The sequence below is a fragment of the Nothobranchius furzeri genome, chromosome 5 (assembly GCF_043380555.1).
Source record: "Nothobranchius furzeri strain GRZ-AD chromosome 5, NfurGRZ-RIMD1, whole genome shotgun sequence".
In the NCBI taxonomy this organism is placed as follows: Eukaryota; Metazoa; Chordata; class Actinopteri; order Cyprinodontiformes; family Nothobranchiidae; genus Nothobranchius; species Nothobranchius furzeri.
Genome location: NC_091745.1, coordinates 8,798,956 through 8,817,743, shown reverse-complemented (window position 1 = coordinate 8,817,743; position 18,788 = coordinate 8,798,956). Strand labels below are relative to the sequence as shown.

At 41.5% G+C, this 18,788-nt stretch overlaps 1 protein-coding gene across 2 annotated transcripts; it reads left to right on the top strand.

Annotated features, from left to right (window-relative positions):
* Positions 1-283: 283 nt before the first annotated feature.
* On the top strand, positions 284-18,617 carry prr14 (proline rich 14). 2 transcript variants are annotated; one of them, XM_015941907.3, is made up of 10 exons: positions 284-381; positions 1,257-1,357; positions 2,456-2,612; positions 2,700-2,765; positions 4,948-4,988; positions 10,499-12,733; positions 12,819-12,960; positions 13,278-13,387; positions 15,471-15,539; positions 17,610-18,617. In XM_015941907.3, exons 2-10 carry the CDS (start codon positions 1,257-1,259, stop codon positions 17,899-17,901), a joined length of 3,213 nt encoding a protein of 1,070 aa, XP_015797393.3. In that variant the 5' UTR covers positions 284-381; the 3' UTR covers positions 17,902-18,617. The 2 variants fall into 2 exon arrangements, with proteins under 2 accessions (XP_015797393.3, XP_015797394.3); XM_015941908.3 differs by lacking the exon at positions 4,948-4,988.
* Positions 18,618-18,788: the final 171 nt, after the last annotated feature.

Below are 18,788 nucleotides of genomic sequence, written 5' to 3'. Positions count from 1 at the left end.
AAGTTATCAGAGAGGCGATATGAAAGGAATAGTGTCCGCTTTATCAACATTGCGTTTTAAATGTGTTAAACCGTTTCCTGAATGTGTGTCAAGTTATTAAAAAAACTCGCTTATGACGCTAGATATACAAGAATTCGTGAATTTTTCCGATGCTCCTATTGGCTGGCCTCAACCAGCGACCCTGACAGACGCAACATGATTGGTCAGCTTTCAAAGAGGCGTTTCGAGTGGAAACCAACCCTGAACTGTGATTGGCTGGGCTGATTGTTAGATTTGTAAAAACGGATACATTTTCTACTCGCAGTAGGGCGCCGTCTTTTCGTCATGTTTTGTTTACGGCGGGTTTGGCTTTCACCCCCACGGTCCAGTTACAGCTTTTAGGTGAGTTTATCTAATGGTTTTTATTTGCTGTCAACGTGTTCATGCAAGCTACATAACGAGAATATTCCCACAAATCCCGTAAGCACCAAAGAACGTGTAGAGAAATGACAGTTGTGGGCTACGACTATTAACTGGAACAGAAACTGCCACACTGTGTGTCCCTGTCGGCTATACAGCCATGGAGAGCTGACGGAGTTCGGATGAAAGTCAGCTACGACAACATTTGGGACAGTTTTAACGGTTAGGTTTTTGTCTGTTGTTGTTTTTTGTCGGCGGCTCACAATAAAGGTAAATAAAAAAAATTTCTCCAGTAAGTAGACTACGCTCAGTTTTGATCCGACAGCATCTGAAAACCTCGCAGCAAATAGCTGCTATGCATTTCATTTAGATGTAACATTATAAGGTGATTATTGAGTGTTTCCCGTGGCTTGGTGAAGGTTGTAGGATTTCGGCTGAACAACTTTGGCGCTAACACGGTGCAGCCTAGAGAGGGGGTCTAATATGTGCCACTTTGGAGGAAGGACTGCAGTTGTTAAAATCACAAAAGCTTATTTTCTTGGCTAAGTTTTAACACGATGACTGTCTCCCTTAACACTGACTGCGCATTGTTCTGTTGAAATCCATATGAATGATTTTGTCCTCAATACTGTTGATTAAAATCTTAACTGTAATCTAGTTGAAGTTGCCACTAATTCTCCCTTTGAGTTTGCTTCCAGTTAAAAAAATCTAAAGTATAATTTCTCAGCAAACATTCTGAAAATCTGGTTACTTTTTTATCTGAATCAGGTCTTGGTCTTGTAGTATTTTAGTAAGTTAAGACAAAACTGTATGCACAACCAGTTGTCCTATTTTTTTCCTGTGTGTGTATGTTTCAGATGAATATGGATGAAGATGTAATTCCCCCAAACCCTGTCTGTCATTCACCTCCCCTCAGTGATTCTCCATCACTTCTACCCCATTCCTCCGTCACCTTCAGGTACAGTTGTTGTTGCACCTTTTTGTTCATTTTGTTTTCCCCTCTTCAAAATGATCATGGGTCTATGTTTATGACGTTTCGCCTTCAACTCCAATGCTAGTTTGCAGATCAGTATTTTAGTTGGCAGAGAAAATGTACTTGATGAAGGTAAGACTTTAGCTTTTACATAAGTTAAGAGACATCAGGTAGATGTCAGTATTCATACTGATATTAGATTATCTTTCTTTTTAAAGGTGCGGATCACTGAAAAAGCATTTTTAATGATCGTTCCTGATTATAATCGCTCACTCTGAGTTTGTCGTGCAGAGTGAACGTGAAAATAGTCTCCTACATCTATCTTTCATTAGCTTCTGACAGAAAATAGATGGTAAAATACTACAATTATGAAAACCTGACAGATCTACATCTCACTGTCACTTAACTTACATGGACTCGCCCATCTTGACTCGTGATTAAAAGCCTGTTTATTTAGCGTCCAGAAAACAGCAGAGAACTTCTCAGCTAGTAAAAGCTAACCATTTGCATTAGCAACTCCACACAGCAGAACTCCTCCAAACTTGTTTTATTTGTGGAGATAAAACATCAATGTTGCAGAGCAAGTAGAGTCATGTTGCTGTTAGCCAATCAGAGGTGAGCTGGCCAAATATCAGGAAATAAGACTCCAAATCTAGTCATCTGAAGCTCAGCTCTATTTGGCTTTCTGCTAGTTCCTGAAATGGGTGCACCAGCACTTTGTTTCCCCCAGAGAACGACTTGCAAGGCATTCAATCTTACTAGAGATCACTACAAATGTATTGATTAAACAAGTGAACTACATCCTTAATAAGTTGAACATATTTGCAAGGGTGAGCAAGTGAAAATTTACAGTAGTTTTCACCTCACAGTTAGCTGTAATGTGTATTTTTGTACACATTTATTGTTCTTTTTTGTACTTTTAAAATGTTTTCTGCACACAAACCTTTTTGTCTTTTATTATTTGACACCAGCGCAAATGCACTATCACTCATCCCCTCTGCTTACTCTGCGTTTTCGCTTGAGACAAATGCCAGATACCGGCAGATTTTACTCATTGTGTGTTTCTTTTTCAATCATTTGTAGGTCTGCAAATTATGGAAAATCTGGACGCCGGAAGAGTGGCCGCATTCAAGAGATCAAAGCTCAGACAAAACAGGGTTATTCACACAGCACAGCAGCCCAAAATTCATCCAGACAGAATCCGTCCCGAACAAAGAGGCACATGGAGGGTGAAATCATGGTATGAAGTAAAAGCTGGTTGTGTTCAAAAGTTGATCCGTAGTAAAGTGAAACCCTCTTAATTGATTTTCTGTTGATTGCTTCATAGGTGCAGGTGTCACAGTCTAAGCTGCCAAAAGTTGAAAGAACTCATGTACAGGAGGAGCCAAACAAGGTCAGCTTTGTTTCCAACAGTTTTGCTTTCCTGATGGGATTTCTTTATGAAAGCACAAGATTCCAGGGTTTCCCTTACATAGGCGTAGCCGTGGCGGCCCGCCACGGCTGAAATCCCACCGCCACGCCTACAAGATCCCAAGTTTTTTTTTTGTTTTTTTTTTGCGCTGTTTTCCGAAGAAGCAGCGGGAAATACTTGTCGCTTGTGATCACAGCTGGCGGCAGCAAGAAGGAGCAGGCAGGGCAGGGTGAAGTAACCGCATAAGTTACTGAGTTTAAAATTAGAAAGGTAGCAGTGGATTTAATGCCTTTTGGTTTACATGTTTCAATAGCATTAAGATAAACGAGTGTTGACGATCTTGACAGGGTTTCCTCCAGTGCTTATTAGGCCAGGTTCTCCTCCCACCAGGCTAAGCATCACTTATTCATGTAAAATTTATTTATTTTTTCATGTCTGACTTTAACCGCATCTAATACTGTATTACGGCGTGAGCGCAACAGCGACAACTTAAGGTTGATGTGTGAGCGGCCTGAGAGGTCGGGTGTTTCATCTGAACCCTTAAAACCTCCAGCAGGCTACGCTGCACTATTGACGTGTTAGCACGCGGCGCTAACAACTTAGCGACGTGACATGTCTCGGAGAAAGCGTAAAAACACGTTGGACGCTTCTTCTGAAGCGGGAAAATAACACCTCTTCTTAAGCAGAGCACGACGTCGCCTCGGCTTGTTCACGGCCGAGCCGGACTGAGCTCGATAACATTGACCCAGCACAGCCACTGGGTCGTTGGATCTGCCCCGTGACTGCCTGATGGAAAACCAACGGGTTTCATCAGACTCGTAAAGTTTCTTGTTTTTGCTGGGGACCCCCTGTATTTTACCGCTCCCTCCTGCAGTCTTCCCCTATTAACATTTAAAATGATTCTGTAAATTCCGTGTTATCAATAGAAACAATCTCTGCCTCTGCCAGCTGCAGTAAATGTAATCTCTAAATAATAAATAGGAGGTGCATTTATCTGTGTATCTCCTTTGATCCGCATTAGTGATGTTTTCAGCACCAGAACAGTGAAGCAACAGATTCCTGAGTTTGTTAGTAATTTTATTTATTAGATGCATCTAACCTGTTCTATTTTTCTCTGAAATGAGACCAAATCAGTGCTTCTATGGGTCGGCTCCTCGCTGCACTAGAAAATTTTACTTTGTTTAGAGACGTGTCATAATCCCCCCCACCCCGAGCTGCCGCCGGCCTCACAGCCACAGCTGGAAAAATTCCTAGGGGAAACACTGGATTCAGATGCAAACGCCTTTAGTATTCTTCTGCAGTGCACAGGTCCTAATTTGCATGTGCAGACGCTGTACTGTAGTTTTGTTTAGCCGAGGTGTTGTGGTTAATTGAGTGATTTAATCCTCTTTTACGGTCTGCTGACTCTGACATAAACAAGCAGTTGTCTTGTCTGACCTACTAATAACAGACTGCAGGTGCTACAGAATGAAAAGTATTTTTGTTAACAACTTTTATTGGTTGGGGAATTTCCTCATTTCAGGCAAATTTTTAAAAGTGTTTCTGCTGAATGTTGATTTCATTAGGGGTTTTTTTCCCCTCGGCAAGAAGTGGACATTTGTGAAACAGACATCAAGCAAATTAATTAGCTATTTTTTTCTATTTTTAAATAAAATGTAAAGGTGTGTTATATATTTTTGTAGAACATTTTTGCTTTATTTCTTGAAAAGATCAAATCCTGATGGGAAAAACAGTAAAAAAATTTTAATCAAAGAAATTAAATTATTTTTAATCAGCGCTTGAATGTACCAAAACTATATTTGGGTTGGACCTTTATAATTGTTTTTTTTTTTTTTTTCTAAATTCAGCTAGCTTGAATGGTTTTTTAACTTTTCTTGTGTTCTTTAAGACAGTGTTTCCCAACCCTGGTCCTCCCTGTTTTCCATGTCGCCCTTTTAAACACCAGTGTTTCTCTGCTGCCACACATCTGACTTAAATGCATGAGTGAATAACAGGCATCTGCAGCACTTGATGTCCTCCCAAGGAGCCAGTGTAAATCAGGTTTTCTGAAGCAGAGACATGGAAAACATGCCCTGAGGACCAGGGTTGGGAAACACTGCTTTAAGAATCTGGCTTTGATTTAAATATAAAGAAATGAACAACAGTAAATCTTTGTGTTTTGCAGAATGAATCGGAAAATTGCCTAACAGCAGAGTGCCAAAATAAGTAAGTGTGATGCTACTAGTAAATGCATATTCAATATTTAGTAGGGATGATCCGATCGTGTGAAAAACGGAAATTAGGGATGCACCGATCAGGTTTTTTGCTGCCGATCACCGATACCGATATCAAAGAATGCTGATCACCGATACCGATCACGTGGATTGGCCAGAAATTTTCTACAACATTATGAGTGCTACAAACTACATAATCTGGGAATAAAGGAAATGTAACCTAATCTAAAATGGTCTAGGGTTGTCACGGTGTGAAAATTTAACCTCACGGTTATTGTGACCAAAATTACCACGGTTTTCGGTATTATCGCTGTATTTTTTTTTAAACTTGCTACATTTTCACACAATTAAATAAACCCTGTATATCAGGAAATATTGTCCTCAGTTTGTGTCTAAATTTTGCCTAAAATGTGTTATTTTGTAATTATGTTGTTTATTTGTTTACATTTTTTCCCTTTAGTCTTTAAAATAACAATATTTGCCCATAACTTCTTATTTTGTCTGTTTGATGTAATCATTTTAAAAATCTTAGATCAGATGATACTCAGTACTCAAGTAGCGTTCTAATCAGATACTTTTTTACCCTTACTTGAGTAATAAACCCTATATCAGGAGAATATTGTCCTCGGTTTGTGTCCTTCCAGTGAGCTTTGCAGATGTGGGAAAATGTCATCAGGCAGTAATCATTGTTAAATTCATAATTATTCTCGGAGAGAGACCAACTCTTATCTGCCCCTGGGAGCCCCGTAATGCATAGCGTCATTTCAACATGGGGGTGTCCGCGACACGGTTTATATGCAGGTAGCGGCGCTGCGGCTGCTTTATATAGCGACTCGTTGCATTCTCCCTCAACCCAAATCCTCGGATCACGCATTTTAGCTAAAACGCTAACGTTAACTTGCCTTGCGTTGACTGCAGAGTTGTGGGTGATGGTCACGCAGATGTGTCATGAGATTTGAAGCGTTGCTGCCTTTCACAGACACTTTTTCTGCACATGCTGCAAACAGGATAGCCGTCTTCTATCAACTGTCCCTCGGCATTCTTCAGATATCCAAAAGATGCCCGTACTTCCCACTTTTTCTTCTTTGAGGGATAAAAAATGTCCTCCTGAGCGCTGCCGTCTCCTCCTTTGGCCATTATTTCAGCTTTAGCTTCAAGAAAGTTTTGGTTGTAAACAACAAAGCGTGCATGTGCCGCCGGCAACTTCAGCAGATGATACGGTGGCTGGTAAGGGTTACCGCAGCCACGGTAAACCCACCGAGATAATATAGTTTTTTTTTTAACAAGACGGTTATTATTGTTGTCAACCTTTTTTTTACCGGGGTTTACCACTACACCGGTTACCGTGACAACCCTACGTCTGCTTTGATCTATTTTGAAAACTCCGATCAAAACCGATAGGGGCGCTATCGGCCGATTGGGATCAAATGCCGATCCATCGGTGCATCCCTAACGGAAATCAAGCCCGACCACATGATTTTCAAAAGATTGGAATCGGGTGAGAAAGATTGAATTTAACCTTATAAAACAACAAATGTGACTTTTTAAAATGATCTTGAGAAAGATATTTTCAAATGGAACAACAGAAGCTTAGTTTTAATCTCAACAAGCTCCTTTATCAGTTTTCTTGGTTTCTTAGAAGAAACGAACACCAGTACATGCGGCTGTTGGCTAGTACGCTAACACAGAGCTACTGTGTCTCCACTGGAGAGTTAAAATGTCTGTATTTTGGTGCTATTTTAAACCAGAGCTAGTAGGCTAACATGTCTGTATTTTAGTGTTATTTTAAACTGGATAGCAAAGGCAGTGTAACAGCCACTTCTAATGTGTGCGTACTGGGCATCAGCATGGTGGAAAAGACAGAACTGCATGAAACGCAGTAAGGTTGGGCGATGGGATGAATTATTCGACCATTGTAGTGATGTGTCGGTCGCGAACGAACCGGCTCTAAGAGCCGCCTCTTTGAAGTGAACGACGGGAGCCGGCTCATCATTGGGAGCCGTCCCCTCCCCCCCTGCTTTGGTGAAAGCTACAGGCGATTGGTCAACTGTGTGTCCAGACTGTCCACACACAGAGCAGTAGGGGCGGGGAAGAGGGAGGATCAGACTCAGACAGACACACAGCAGAGCACATGCGGGTGGAGGGAGACGAGAGGGAATGAGGAGGAGGAAAAAGGCGAGCGAGAGGGAGGAGAGTGCGACAAAGACGGTGAGAAAATGAGCGCCAGCAGTCGGAAAGTGTTCAGTTATTAAATCCATAGAAATGATAAACATTTTATATATTGCTTTTTTTTACATTAGTAAATTATTTTACATATGTTTAGCATTATTTTGTTTATAAATGCACTCTACGCAACAGAAAATCTGAGGAGCCACTTGGGAGCCGAAAGAGCCGGCTCTTTTTGGTGAGCTGAGCCAAAAGAACCGGCTCTCCAAAAAGAGCCGGAATTCCCATCACTAGACCATTGGTGATAGGCTGAGCCGTTACAGTTGTTTTTTTGTTTTTTTTTTACACGAGGCGATTTGTTTATTTATTTAAGTCAGTTAATTACAGATATACACGATACGCACAGAGAACATCGCAGGGGCAACAAACAAGAATAGATCTCCATCAGCACATCAGAGCATTATCTCCCACTTTCTCCTCAACTCGCTGCTGACAGCACACGCATGCAGCCTTAAAAATGACAAATAATCCTTAAATACAGTTTCCAAAGGTCTTAAATTACCAAAGACCCAATAAACAAGGTTCTTTTATTTCTATAAAATTTTCGTGAATTTCTAGTTGGGGTTCAGCATTTTTTGCGTATGATATTGGAAGCAGAACCGTACACATTCAGTTGGTTGTGAAAGGGGGCTATTTTTAGATTAGCACGTTAGCTGGTTAAGCTAGTGGGAGCTTGCACCATGGGGAAGTGGAAGTTTAATCGTAACTGGATGGCTAATCCCATGATCGCGTCGTGGTTAGCGCCGGTTCCAGGCAATAGCTGGAAATTATAGCTTAAATTTAATTTTTAAAAATGATAAATGACCCGCACTTGTATAGCGCCTGTCAGAGTAAAGACTCCAAAGCGCTTTACACTACAGTGTATCATTCATCCATTCACACACCGATGGTGATGAGCTACGATGTAGCCACAGCTGCCTTGGGGCACACTGACCGAGGCGAGGCTGCCGAGCACAGGCGCCACCGGTCCCTCCGACCACCACCAGCAGGCAACGTGGGTTAAGTGTCTTGCCCAAGGACACAACAGCAGAATTCTCTGTACGGAGCCGGGATCGAACCTGCAACCTTCAGATTTCTGGACAACCCGCTCAACCTGTTGTGTAGCTTAAATTTGGTCAAAGTGGCCTTAAAAAAAGGTCTTAAAAAGTCTTAAATTTGGCTCCCTTAAACCTGCAGAGACCCTGATTAAAGAGGAGCTGGGAGAGCGTATGTGGCACATTTGACATTGCACAGTGTTGAGTAGAAAGTGGAAACGCTTCCATCTTTCAGAGAGTCTGGTAGACTTCTGGTTATTTCATTTGAAGAAATGTTTCCAGATTTGAAAACTTTGGCTTAAGTAGCGCTTGTTTTTCAGCACCTGCTTCAAGTGTGTCTGCGCTGCGCAGACTCATCCAAATCAAATCAAACTTTATTTATATAGCACAATTCATACAATAAATGCAACTCAAAGTGCTTTACAAATTCAATCCAGAACAACATTTAAACAGCTACGAGTCTGTCTGAGGCAAAAGTCCAGAACCTCCTAACGTCTTCAGCAAGCTCCCTAGAGACCTTTGACTACACACAAGCTGCAGGTGACCAGCTAATTTAGGTGAAATAGTTTAATTACATTGTTTATATGTTACTGGGACAATCTGCTCAGCTTGTTTGAACTAAATAATAATTAAGAATAAATGCAAATTTAGCAGTATTGCAATGATTTATTTTTAAAATTAAAGTGGCAGGGAATAGGGCTGGGAATAAATAGAAAATTTATCGTTATCAATATTTCGGATTCTCATCGAGATCGTTTTTCCCATGTCACTAAATTTGATAATAAAAAAAATTAAAAGATGTGTTGGTTGGCAACATTTATGTCATTTATGAAGCTGTACCAATATGAACATCTGACAGCCCCATCTAGTGGACAGCTTTTGTGTCTGCGCATACATGTAGTTATCGTCCATTTATCGGTATTGAAGTGAAGTCCTCAATACATTGTGATATTGATTTTAGGCCATATCGCCCAGCCCTAGCAGGGATAAATGGATCATGTGACCTTTGGATGCGAGCAAATGCTGCTTCCCCAGAGAGCGTGCAAATGCAGCAGCGATTCATTTTCTACACCTAAAAGAAAGAAACCCAGTAGTCTGTTCAGAACAAAATACGTTTTGCTTAAATAAAATACCACAATGGCGGGTGCTGCAGCAAAACACTTTAACAGTGTTTACTACAAGCTGTTTATGCGTCACTCTACCAAACAACAAATACAAAATTAAACAAAAAGAAAAATCTAAATTTCTCCTCCAGCAAACATGCACTTAGCTTCTATTAAAGAAAAAATCTGTATTTGGACTTGTGTTAGCAAATCAGTCCGTGCATCATGACTTTGCTCAGAGAGTCACATGCACAAATACATCGCCCATCCTCATTTATTGGCTGTGGGAAAAATTATACAAATCACCCAACGCTAATGCGAATCCTTCAAAATGAACTAGTTTGGCTTTTGGCTTTTTTCCCTTCAGGTGTCAACACAGTGAATCATCGGTCGGCATTAAGTCTCAGTTCATAGCGGCATCTCTAACAAAAACACAGCACCCGCCAACAGGAAAGGATATGTTAATAAACAGAGAAATTGCCGACAGACAGCAAAACGTTGTGGCTTCTCATTCTGCGGTACCTGAGCTGACTCCGCCGGTTGCTACAGGTGTTGTGCAGAGAAAAGTAGGCCTGCTGGCCATGGCTCCGCATGCCTCCCCCATCACAGGAACGCGCATCACTGAGTCGCATAATGAGGAGGTGAACAATTAGAAATATGAGCAACTCCACTACTTTAAAATATATTCATAATACTCACACTTTTTTATCAATGTACTTTCAAGTGACATTTTTGGTAGATAAACAAAAGAAATGACACAAATATAGAAATGAATGCCAATAATAATAATAATAATAAAAAAGGAAAACTTAGATGTGTTTTTCCCTCTTTTTTTTTCTTATTATTAAGATGCTTTGCTGAAGTATTGAATCAGGGCTCGGTATCAGCAGGTACTCAAAATCCGATGACTCGGGCTTGGATCGGGAGCATAAAACGTGATCGGAATATTGCTAGTATTTAGTTAATTGGCAAGGGTTACTATGGTGTTTTAATCAACTTAACATTTTAAAATAAACTAACAGCTGTTTTCTAATAGGCCACTGTATTTGAAGTCTGTGTATGTATTTGCTATATAATATTAGTTTGTGTTCCTTTTGTACGTCACTGTAACCTTTCCTTTTTTGTCTTTGTTGTTTTAGTCCAAACGACCCCAAAAATCCACAAAGTATGGATGTTTCTCCCAGTCAAGATGTCATCAGATCGACTGAAGAAGAGACCATGCAGAATCTCGATGCAGATGAAGCCGACATGGACACAAGATGGGAATTCACCAGTTGTAACAATACTGAGAACGCGTCTTTCTCAAAAGGATGGGTCATCGGCCCTTTGTTTCAGTCACTCAAGTCCAAGATGGCCAGTTTCACTGAGATAGTCATGTCTCCCGTTAAACTGTTTAGGGCCAATAGTCCTCTCCCATTCTCGGATAATTTGGACCAACTTGGTCACTGTGAGGAGCAAGTTGATGGAGAAACTGATGTAGAGCCCTCAGACCCAGACTTTATGTTTCCTCCACAAGGACAAAGTAATGATAAGAATGAGGGAAATGGAACTAATCAACAAAGCCTGAGTGACATTAGAGAAACACAAAGTGTTCCCAGGGATGAGTTTTCAGCATGCAGGTCTGAGCAGACTGAATGTGTGATTAATTGGAAGGAAAACATCTTACCTGATTCAGTGCCTTTGCTACAGAGTTCTTTAGCCTGTGTTGTTTCAGAGTCTTTTGAGTCCTCCACCCTGTTGCTGCCTTCGGACAAAGTAAGTGCCTCACAACAGTCCAACATCAGAAGATCCAGTGATGTGGAGGAGCAGAAAGATGAGCTGAACATCTATCTGAAACCAGTGTCACTACAAGTTGCGAGGTTTAGATCTGAATTGGAGAACTCTGAAGACAAAACTCAAGAATCTAACTCAAACGTCAACGACGAGCAGCTTTCTCATCTGAACTGGTTCACGTCAAACACTCATCCTAGAGTCATGATCAACAATCAGCCGGACAGAGAGAGTCTTCAGCGTGATGGGGACGATGACACTGGTAATGTAGGAAGCTACCACCTCGGTCATCAAGGTCTCCAGAACAATCTGATTGATCATGAAAATGTAGCATCAGTGAAGCCTTCATTTGATACACAGCAGATGGAGGTCAAGCTAAACTCAAATGTGCGAGCAAAGAGGGGCCTCCGATTGAACTGTCCTTCCCAAGATTCCAAGAGGAAAAGAGTAACGGATGTTTCACTCGCAGAAAGTCAACAGCTATCAAACACGGCTCCAGAAAGTGACGTAAAGAAAGGGTTGATAGCACCAAGAACAGAAGCGGTGATGAACACTATTTCAGTGGAGGATAAAACATTAAAGCCTGGTAACAAATTACAGGTGACATTGACGAGAGTGCACAGAAAAGGAAAATTTGGAATGAAGTCCGCTGAGTTGAGCCAGAGTCGAGAGGCTAAACAGTGTACCAACAACCTTATTTCAGTTACCAAAAGTAACTCTCAAAGTGGCAAAGCGAAAACCTCAAAGAGTTCTGGAAGTTGTAAAGCAACACTTTTAAAAGATAACTCCCAGCTTGTTCAGACACATTCTCCAATTAATTTAGCCTGTTATGTTTCATTAAAGAGGAGCGCCATGGCAGAAGAGATGTTTTTCACTGACTTTGGACCTAAAACCTGTAGTTCTAGGTCTAGACATGCTAACGGTAAGCAGGAAAAAGCAGATGGCCTCAGAAGAAGACGCAGTTCTAGGCAGCTAAGCAGCAAGGTGAGCAGAAGGCACCAAAGTGAAGAAAGGTCCGAATCGGTTGCAGTGCTGGACAACAGTCTGGCTGTGTTGTGCTCTCCAGAAGCCAAATTTTCGAGGCACCTGCTACGCAGCCACTCATGCCCAGACATCCCATCCGTCCAACAGCACGACTCACCCTGCACAGTGTCTCCACATTCACCACATCACAGCAGTATTCACGCATCACACCAACACAATCATCCTGTCTCACACTCTCACAAATCCCAGAGGCGGGCACGGCGCCACACAGTCTGCAGCGTTGAGGTGGAGAGGGACATTGCCCCCCTTTGTCTTCGGAAGGAGGTGTACCCATCCAGAAGATCTGCCCCGTATGACCCCACAACTCAGCACCTGTCTCCTAGTCATGCACATTGCCCCAGCCCTTCGCTCTCAGCACTCGCCTCTTGCTTCCTATCAAGTCCTCTGGCTTTTCTTTCCAAGAGGACAACCTACAGGGGAGCTGCTGCCGGCTCTACATCTCCCCATGGTCCGTCTCCCCCCTCAGCCTCCTTGTCATCCCCATCAAACTCCTCTGTATGGCATCCTCCAGTTCTCAAATCCAGAGCAGAGTCCGCTGTGATCTCAGACTGTCAAAGCAGGTGATGCACTTTTAAATCTGTTGCCAATGGTTTTATACTGATATCTGTGTTATAATGGCTGATTCCAACTGTGTTTTGTTTTTAGCGAGAACCCCTTGCAATGTGAGGCAGAAAGGATACAACAGAGTGAAGATGAGGATTATGGCGAGGATGCAAGCTCTTCTAGTCCTGAGTTTGAAGATGCTGGGTTGAGAGATGAAAAGGCTCTGTCTGACTCTGAGATTAAAGTATGCAAACAATTAACTGTAAATTCTTCCCATTTTGGACAGAAAATTTAACTTGATAATCACAGAAATTTTAAGCATCTGTTTCTGTTAGTGTGTCGTATGAATTGTTGCTATTGTCACTTCAGTAGGTGCCTTTAGAAATTTATTCCAGTGTGAAAATGCTCCATCTGTGTTGGTTCAGTGCTGATTCAGGGCAGGAAGCCACATAGAAGTAGGGCTTTAAAACCTCTGACAATTAAATTTGTGTGCATGTTAGTTTGTTGGAGAAAATCTGCATAATTAACAAGTCTTATAAGGTTCCTTGTTCTTTGTCAAAGGTTGTGAAGAAACATGAGGAAAGAGGAAAGGTGTCTTCCATCAAAATTCGTAAAAGCATACCCAAACCTCAGACCAACCTCACACCCATGGGTCTGCCCAAACGCATCAGGTTTGTACTTCTACACTTCAGTAAATGTTGTCAGGGTCACCAACAGAGACCATGTCTCAGTTAAAGAGACGGTGTGTAGTTTTTACCATTAATTTCTGGAAACATTCATCAAAATATCATTGAAGATTATTTAAATGATGCCCAGTTGTTGAAAAATATTGGAGGCTTTGTAACATGTAACCATAAGAATCTGGTCTAAAATACATGGGAGTGGGTCTAAGGGTGTTTCTCAATGCCAAGGAACCTCGCCTTGATGTCTTGGCCCTGCCCCGGTTGCCTAGGAGATACGTCATCAGGAACCGCCAAGACGGGTTCCAATGTTCATGTTCTACTGAGGCGTGTGTTCTCCGTTTGTTAGCCGTTTAGCTAGCTGAGCAAGGATACATGGGAGGTGTCTTGTAGCCTAGCCTTGGTCAAAAATTTCCCAGAATACATCGCTGTATTTTCAAAAGGATGAAGGATCAGAAGCCGGCAGATATTTCAGGGGAAAATTTCAAGTTTGAAAGTAAGTCAACAAATTTAAATTGTTTATTTATTTATTTATTTTTAGATCCAAAGAAGTTATCTATGGTTGGTTAGTTGTTTAGTAGTTGCAGCTTCAGTGACTAGCGGGTAGTAACTCGCTTATATAATGTATACACAGTTTAAAAAGTAAAAGGCTCGTTATATATTTAAATTAGAAACTTATACGTATAACGTTATGTCCCGTGTCACGGCCGTGGAAGCCGCAGTCACGTGATGCAAGTATGTTCCATTTAACCGTTTTCTTTGACCAAGGAAGGACAGTGTCCTTGTAAGCAAGGCGCCTGTCGTCACGAGACATCGCTTCGCAAGGCCAGGCGCCTTGACATTGAGAAACACCCCAAGTCTCTGGGTGACGCCATATTAGATGCCATGTTTCCTTCTACAGAAAATTAATTTACTGATTTGTAACAAATGGTTACAAAGCATTCGTCATTATTAATTGTTTTTGTTTTACACATTTAGGTACATGATTTAGGTATGTACTGCCGTCTATTGCCAGGAAAAATACACACTGTCACTTTAACTAAGTCGATTATTACTTGGTCTCCAAACCAAGGAAGACGGGATGAGACCTGGAATAGAAATATACAAAACAACATATCCGTGTAAAACTTTGCTTATCTTATTTGGGTACAATAAAGCAAAAGTACTCGCTATAGTGTAGCACACTTGCTCGCTTTAGTTTGAAGCGCTTGCAGAAACTAAAAATGTCCATCTTTAAGTCAGAGTGGATGTGACTCTGAAATGGACGTATTTAGGCTCATCAGCGCAGGCGGGGCAAGCAGATTAACTCTAAATCTAACTAATGTGGGGCCTAACACCAAAAGTTTCTGACAAATTGTTATCTTCAAGTGGACAGTGTATAAAATACAAATGATTTTTCTTGTATAATTAGATTCTTTTTAATTACATTTTGTGGTGAATAGAGCCATCTACTTCACTAATAAACCCACTTCATAAACTTCAGCATCATTGATAAAATCTAGCTATATACAGCACATAAAGTTCTCCAGAGAACAGACAAAAATGTAAGTTTTAGTCCAGAAATCAAACAAACCAACAAATCCAAACAATTAACTTTTGACAGTTAATTAACAGGATGGGACTCTTTTATTGTTTAGGATTTAAAGAGATTTTCACATCCAGTTTCTCCAAAATTGTAATTAGTTTACTTTGTTGTTGAGACAGTAAAAATAAAAATGCATTTCAATGTGAAAATATAATATTTTTGGCTGCGAGTTCTCTGAACTTGAATAATTTGGACAATGGGCAAAAAACATGGATGCTACGGCTTTAAAATGTTCTCATTCAATGAAATGTTTACTGCTGAAGACTTGTTATTCAGGTGTGTATGGCAGTGATGGGTTCCTGCACATGAAAGCCTTGGTGTTTATTTAGTCGAGCTGAAAAGAGGCTCCAGGTAAAATGCAGGTTCTTATCAAAAATGACTCGGTGTTTGAACGATTCTTTGAGTATTAATACATGAACTTTGTCTAATGAGTAGTTTTCTAGCCAGTTTTAAGACTTACAGCAGCGTTCTTCTACTTTGCTATTTCAGGTTGAAAAAGAAGGAGTTCAGTTTGGAAGAAATTTACACCAATAAAAATTTCAGCAAACCCCCAGAAAGGTACGTTCCACATGAACACATCTTCAGTGTTTAGTATCTATTCAAAAACACGTTTGAGTCCTGAACATGAATACGGTGCTGTGGGGCGGATTAAATGCTCGTTTCATCTTGATGCCAGTGTAGTTTCCTTTTAGGGTTAGGTTCAAGCTGTTGGCCCGTTTGACAACGCATCCTACACGATGGGGCATTGGTTCTTTTACCCGACCAGAGCTCTCTCCCTCTGTTGCCTTCCGTTTCTTTGAAAAATAGTTGAGCAGGCTCGTCTGAAATTGCAACCAGTGGTTAATACAATGTGCTAACCAGTGTTGACTTCATTACCCTACGGTAGTGCAATGGCCAATTACTTAGACATACATAGAATCGTAAGCACGGCTCAGCTATACCTTAATGCCTTTTGAAACGTGTAAATCAAAAAGCAATTCATCTGCTGCTACCTTTCTTTGAACAACACTCCGATGCGCTGCTGTAAATAACTGCTACATTTGTATGCCCCCCTTCCCCGCTGCCTGCATGCTGTGTCCACATGCAGCAATGGAGTTGTTCTCGCTGCTCCTTTGGGAAGCAGTGCGTGTTCAATTGATGTATTAACGGTGTTGCTGTTAAATAAATATCTGAATTTTGTAGGCGTGGTGCTGGAATTTCATCCGTGGCGTAAAGCCACTGCGGTGACTCGGCTTTAATTGCCCCACTACAGTTTGGTCTTCGGGCATAAAACATTGCTCTATTTATAACATCATGCTGTGCTTCTGGGTTACAGAATCACACGAGTGTTGCTTTAAAATAACTCATGACTTACTCTGTGAGCATGTGCCGCTACTGGCTGTACAGTGTCATACACACTCTGCTGGTATCAGTGTTTTCAAGCTTCATCAAATTTGAAGAAATATCTGGAGTGGCAGCTTGGCTGGCATCATTTCATTTTTTTAGAAAAAAATATTTTGTTTAAATGTTTGGAGAAATGAAGTGTTGGCAGAAATGGCTAAATATGTGGCACGTGTCATGTTTGGGTTTGCGTATTTGACCCATGACGTGAACAATTTGTCTCGACACAATATAAAATACAAAAAAAGACGTTTATCTAGAACAGAAGGAGCGCCACCAACGTGGGGCGATTTCTGGAGAGACTCGGGCTCGAGCGATTCTGCGGAGACGGAGCACAGTCAGCAGCCTGTTTTGTGAGGGAAACTTGCTGATTTGGATGAGACTTACGGCTGGGTGAAGGAGCAAGGGGTTCAGGGGGAGCTGAGGTGGAGGTCCAGGGTCCGGGCAGGTGAGTGGATGGCAGGCGTGGACTCCAAATGGTTCCAAAGAGATTATGGAGGAGTGGTGGCGTTGGTTGTAGTCAGGAACTGGAAACCTGGGGATGAGAGTTTGTTAGGGGCGGGGCTCGAAAAGGTTTGGAAGTTAACAGGGCTCGAAAGACAGCTAGTGTCACTCCGTTGGGTAGTACCCAAAGTGAGTAACCATCCGGCATCGTGTAGTCGTCTGCCAGCTCCTTAAATAGGCCGATTGGAAGTGGCAGCCGCTGGGCCCGCTCTGCCACACCGCCCACCTGTAATCAGGCACTCCAGGATCGTTACTATGGGAGACACTCACCTCAGACCGTGACAGTGGCTGTTTATTAAAAGGATTGTGTTAAACTGAGAGTGGTTTGATGTCACTTATACATCACAAGGGTACTTGTATACTAGTAATACACACTGTCTGTGTTCAATATGCAAAAGGGAAATAAACCATTTACAGGTTAATTTTAAGGAGTGAAATTACATTTGTTAGTACTCGTATTGGTACTCTGTTTCAGCAAGTACTGAAATATAAGTACTGAAATATAAGTACTTATGCGTGTACTAATATTCGGTTTGATAATGGCATACGTGCATGACTTGTCTTCATTGTTTCTGTACATTAGAAATGGTAAGAAGACGGTGTAACCAGAGGGTGGCAGCAGAATAATATAGTCAAACGTTTCTCTCTCTGTAAAGAAAATTGAACGTGTTGTCTTCCCATTCATCAGTCTAATGTACTAGTTCAAGGACCGGATTTACTGATAGTAACTTCCATTCATTTCAGCCGGCTGGAAACCATATTCGAGGTGCCTCTCAACCGCAAGAACGGCTCTGAGTCCTGCTTTGGCCCGAGACGTGTCAAACGTTTTTTGGAGTTCTTGGAGGTTGGTGAGATAAGAAAACCAAAGAAACCTCTCGTTGGAGTTGGAAAAGCAGGTGTTCCGTCCTCCAGGACACGACGCGGAGGCTTTCCTAAAGACAATCCGTCCCTCAGCGTTCAGGATGTGGACTCGCTTCTCTGTGCGAAGCTGGATGAGTTGAATTTGTGGTTGAAGGATAATCAGAAAGATAGCTGATGGGAGCCTTCATGCAAATGTGTCAGAATAATTAAAATACAGGAAACTGTTTATGAAAAATGCCCTCTCTCTTTTCCCTGCCGACTCAGTGTGTACATATTGTGGTGATACACCTTGATTTTCTTGTGTATTCTGCAAGTTGAAAAATAGCATGTTCCTGCATAATGCAATGTTGCCTCATACAAGCTGTTTAGTACATAGTGGTGAAGATGAATACAATTATAATAAGTCATCTTTTAATGTGTAAGTAGAGAAAACACTCTGCTGCCCTTTTGACCTCTTAGACTCTTGGTGTCTGATTAAGGAAGCTGTATTTAACCAAGACCCGATAATTTCACACATACTTAAGTTTGACTCTGACAGAGTCGGACATTTCCAGCAATAACGGTGTGTTCAAGCATTAGGAGTTCAGCTAAAATCCAATTTTCTGTTCTAGCCTATTAATAAAAGCAGCATTTTCACTGATCATTTGTCTCCCTGCAACGTTATACCAGGTTGTTCTAAAGACAGCTGTTAGTAGAGGCTAAGATGTGCCAGATTTGTCTTTGCAACAATGAAGTTGATGTCCAGGAAGTTTGTGTTTTATTCTGAAAGGCAGCTTGGACCATGCAAAGCCTTTTACTCCGCTCAGGGCAAAGCCTGATACGTTTTTTGTAACTTCATACCTGTGGAGGTTTTTGTTTTTATAAAACATAAACAACCGGGAGCATTTCTAATCGATCAGTGGTGTTTCCTTATCCTGGTTCTCGGTATGTTTAGAAGTGTGTGTGTGTGTGTGTGTGTGTGTGTGTGTGTGTGTGTGTGTGTGTGTGTGTGTGTGTGTGTGTGTGTGTGTGTGTGTGTGTGTGTGTGTGTGTGTGTGTGTGTGTGTGTGTGTGTGTGTGTGT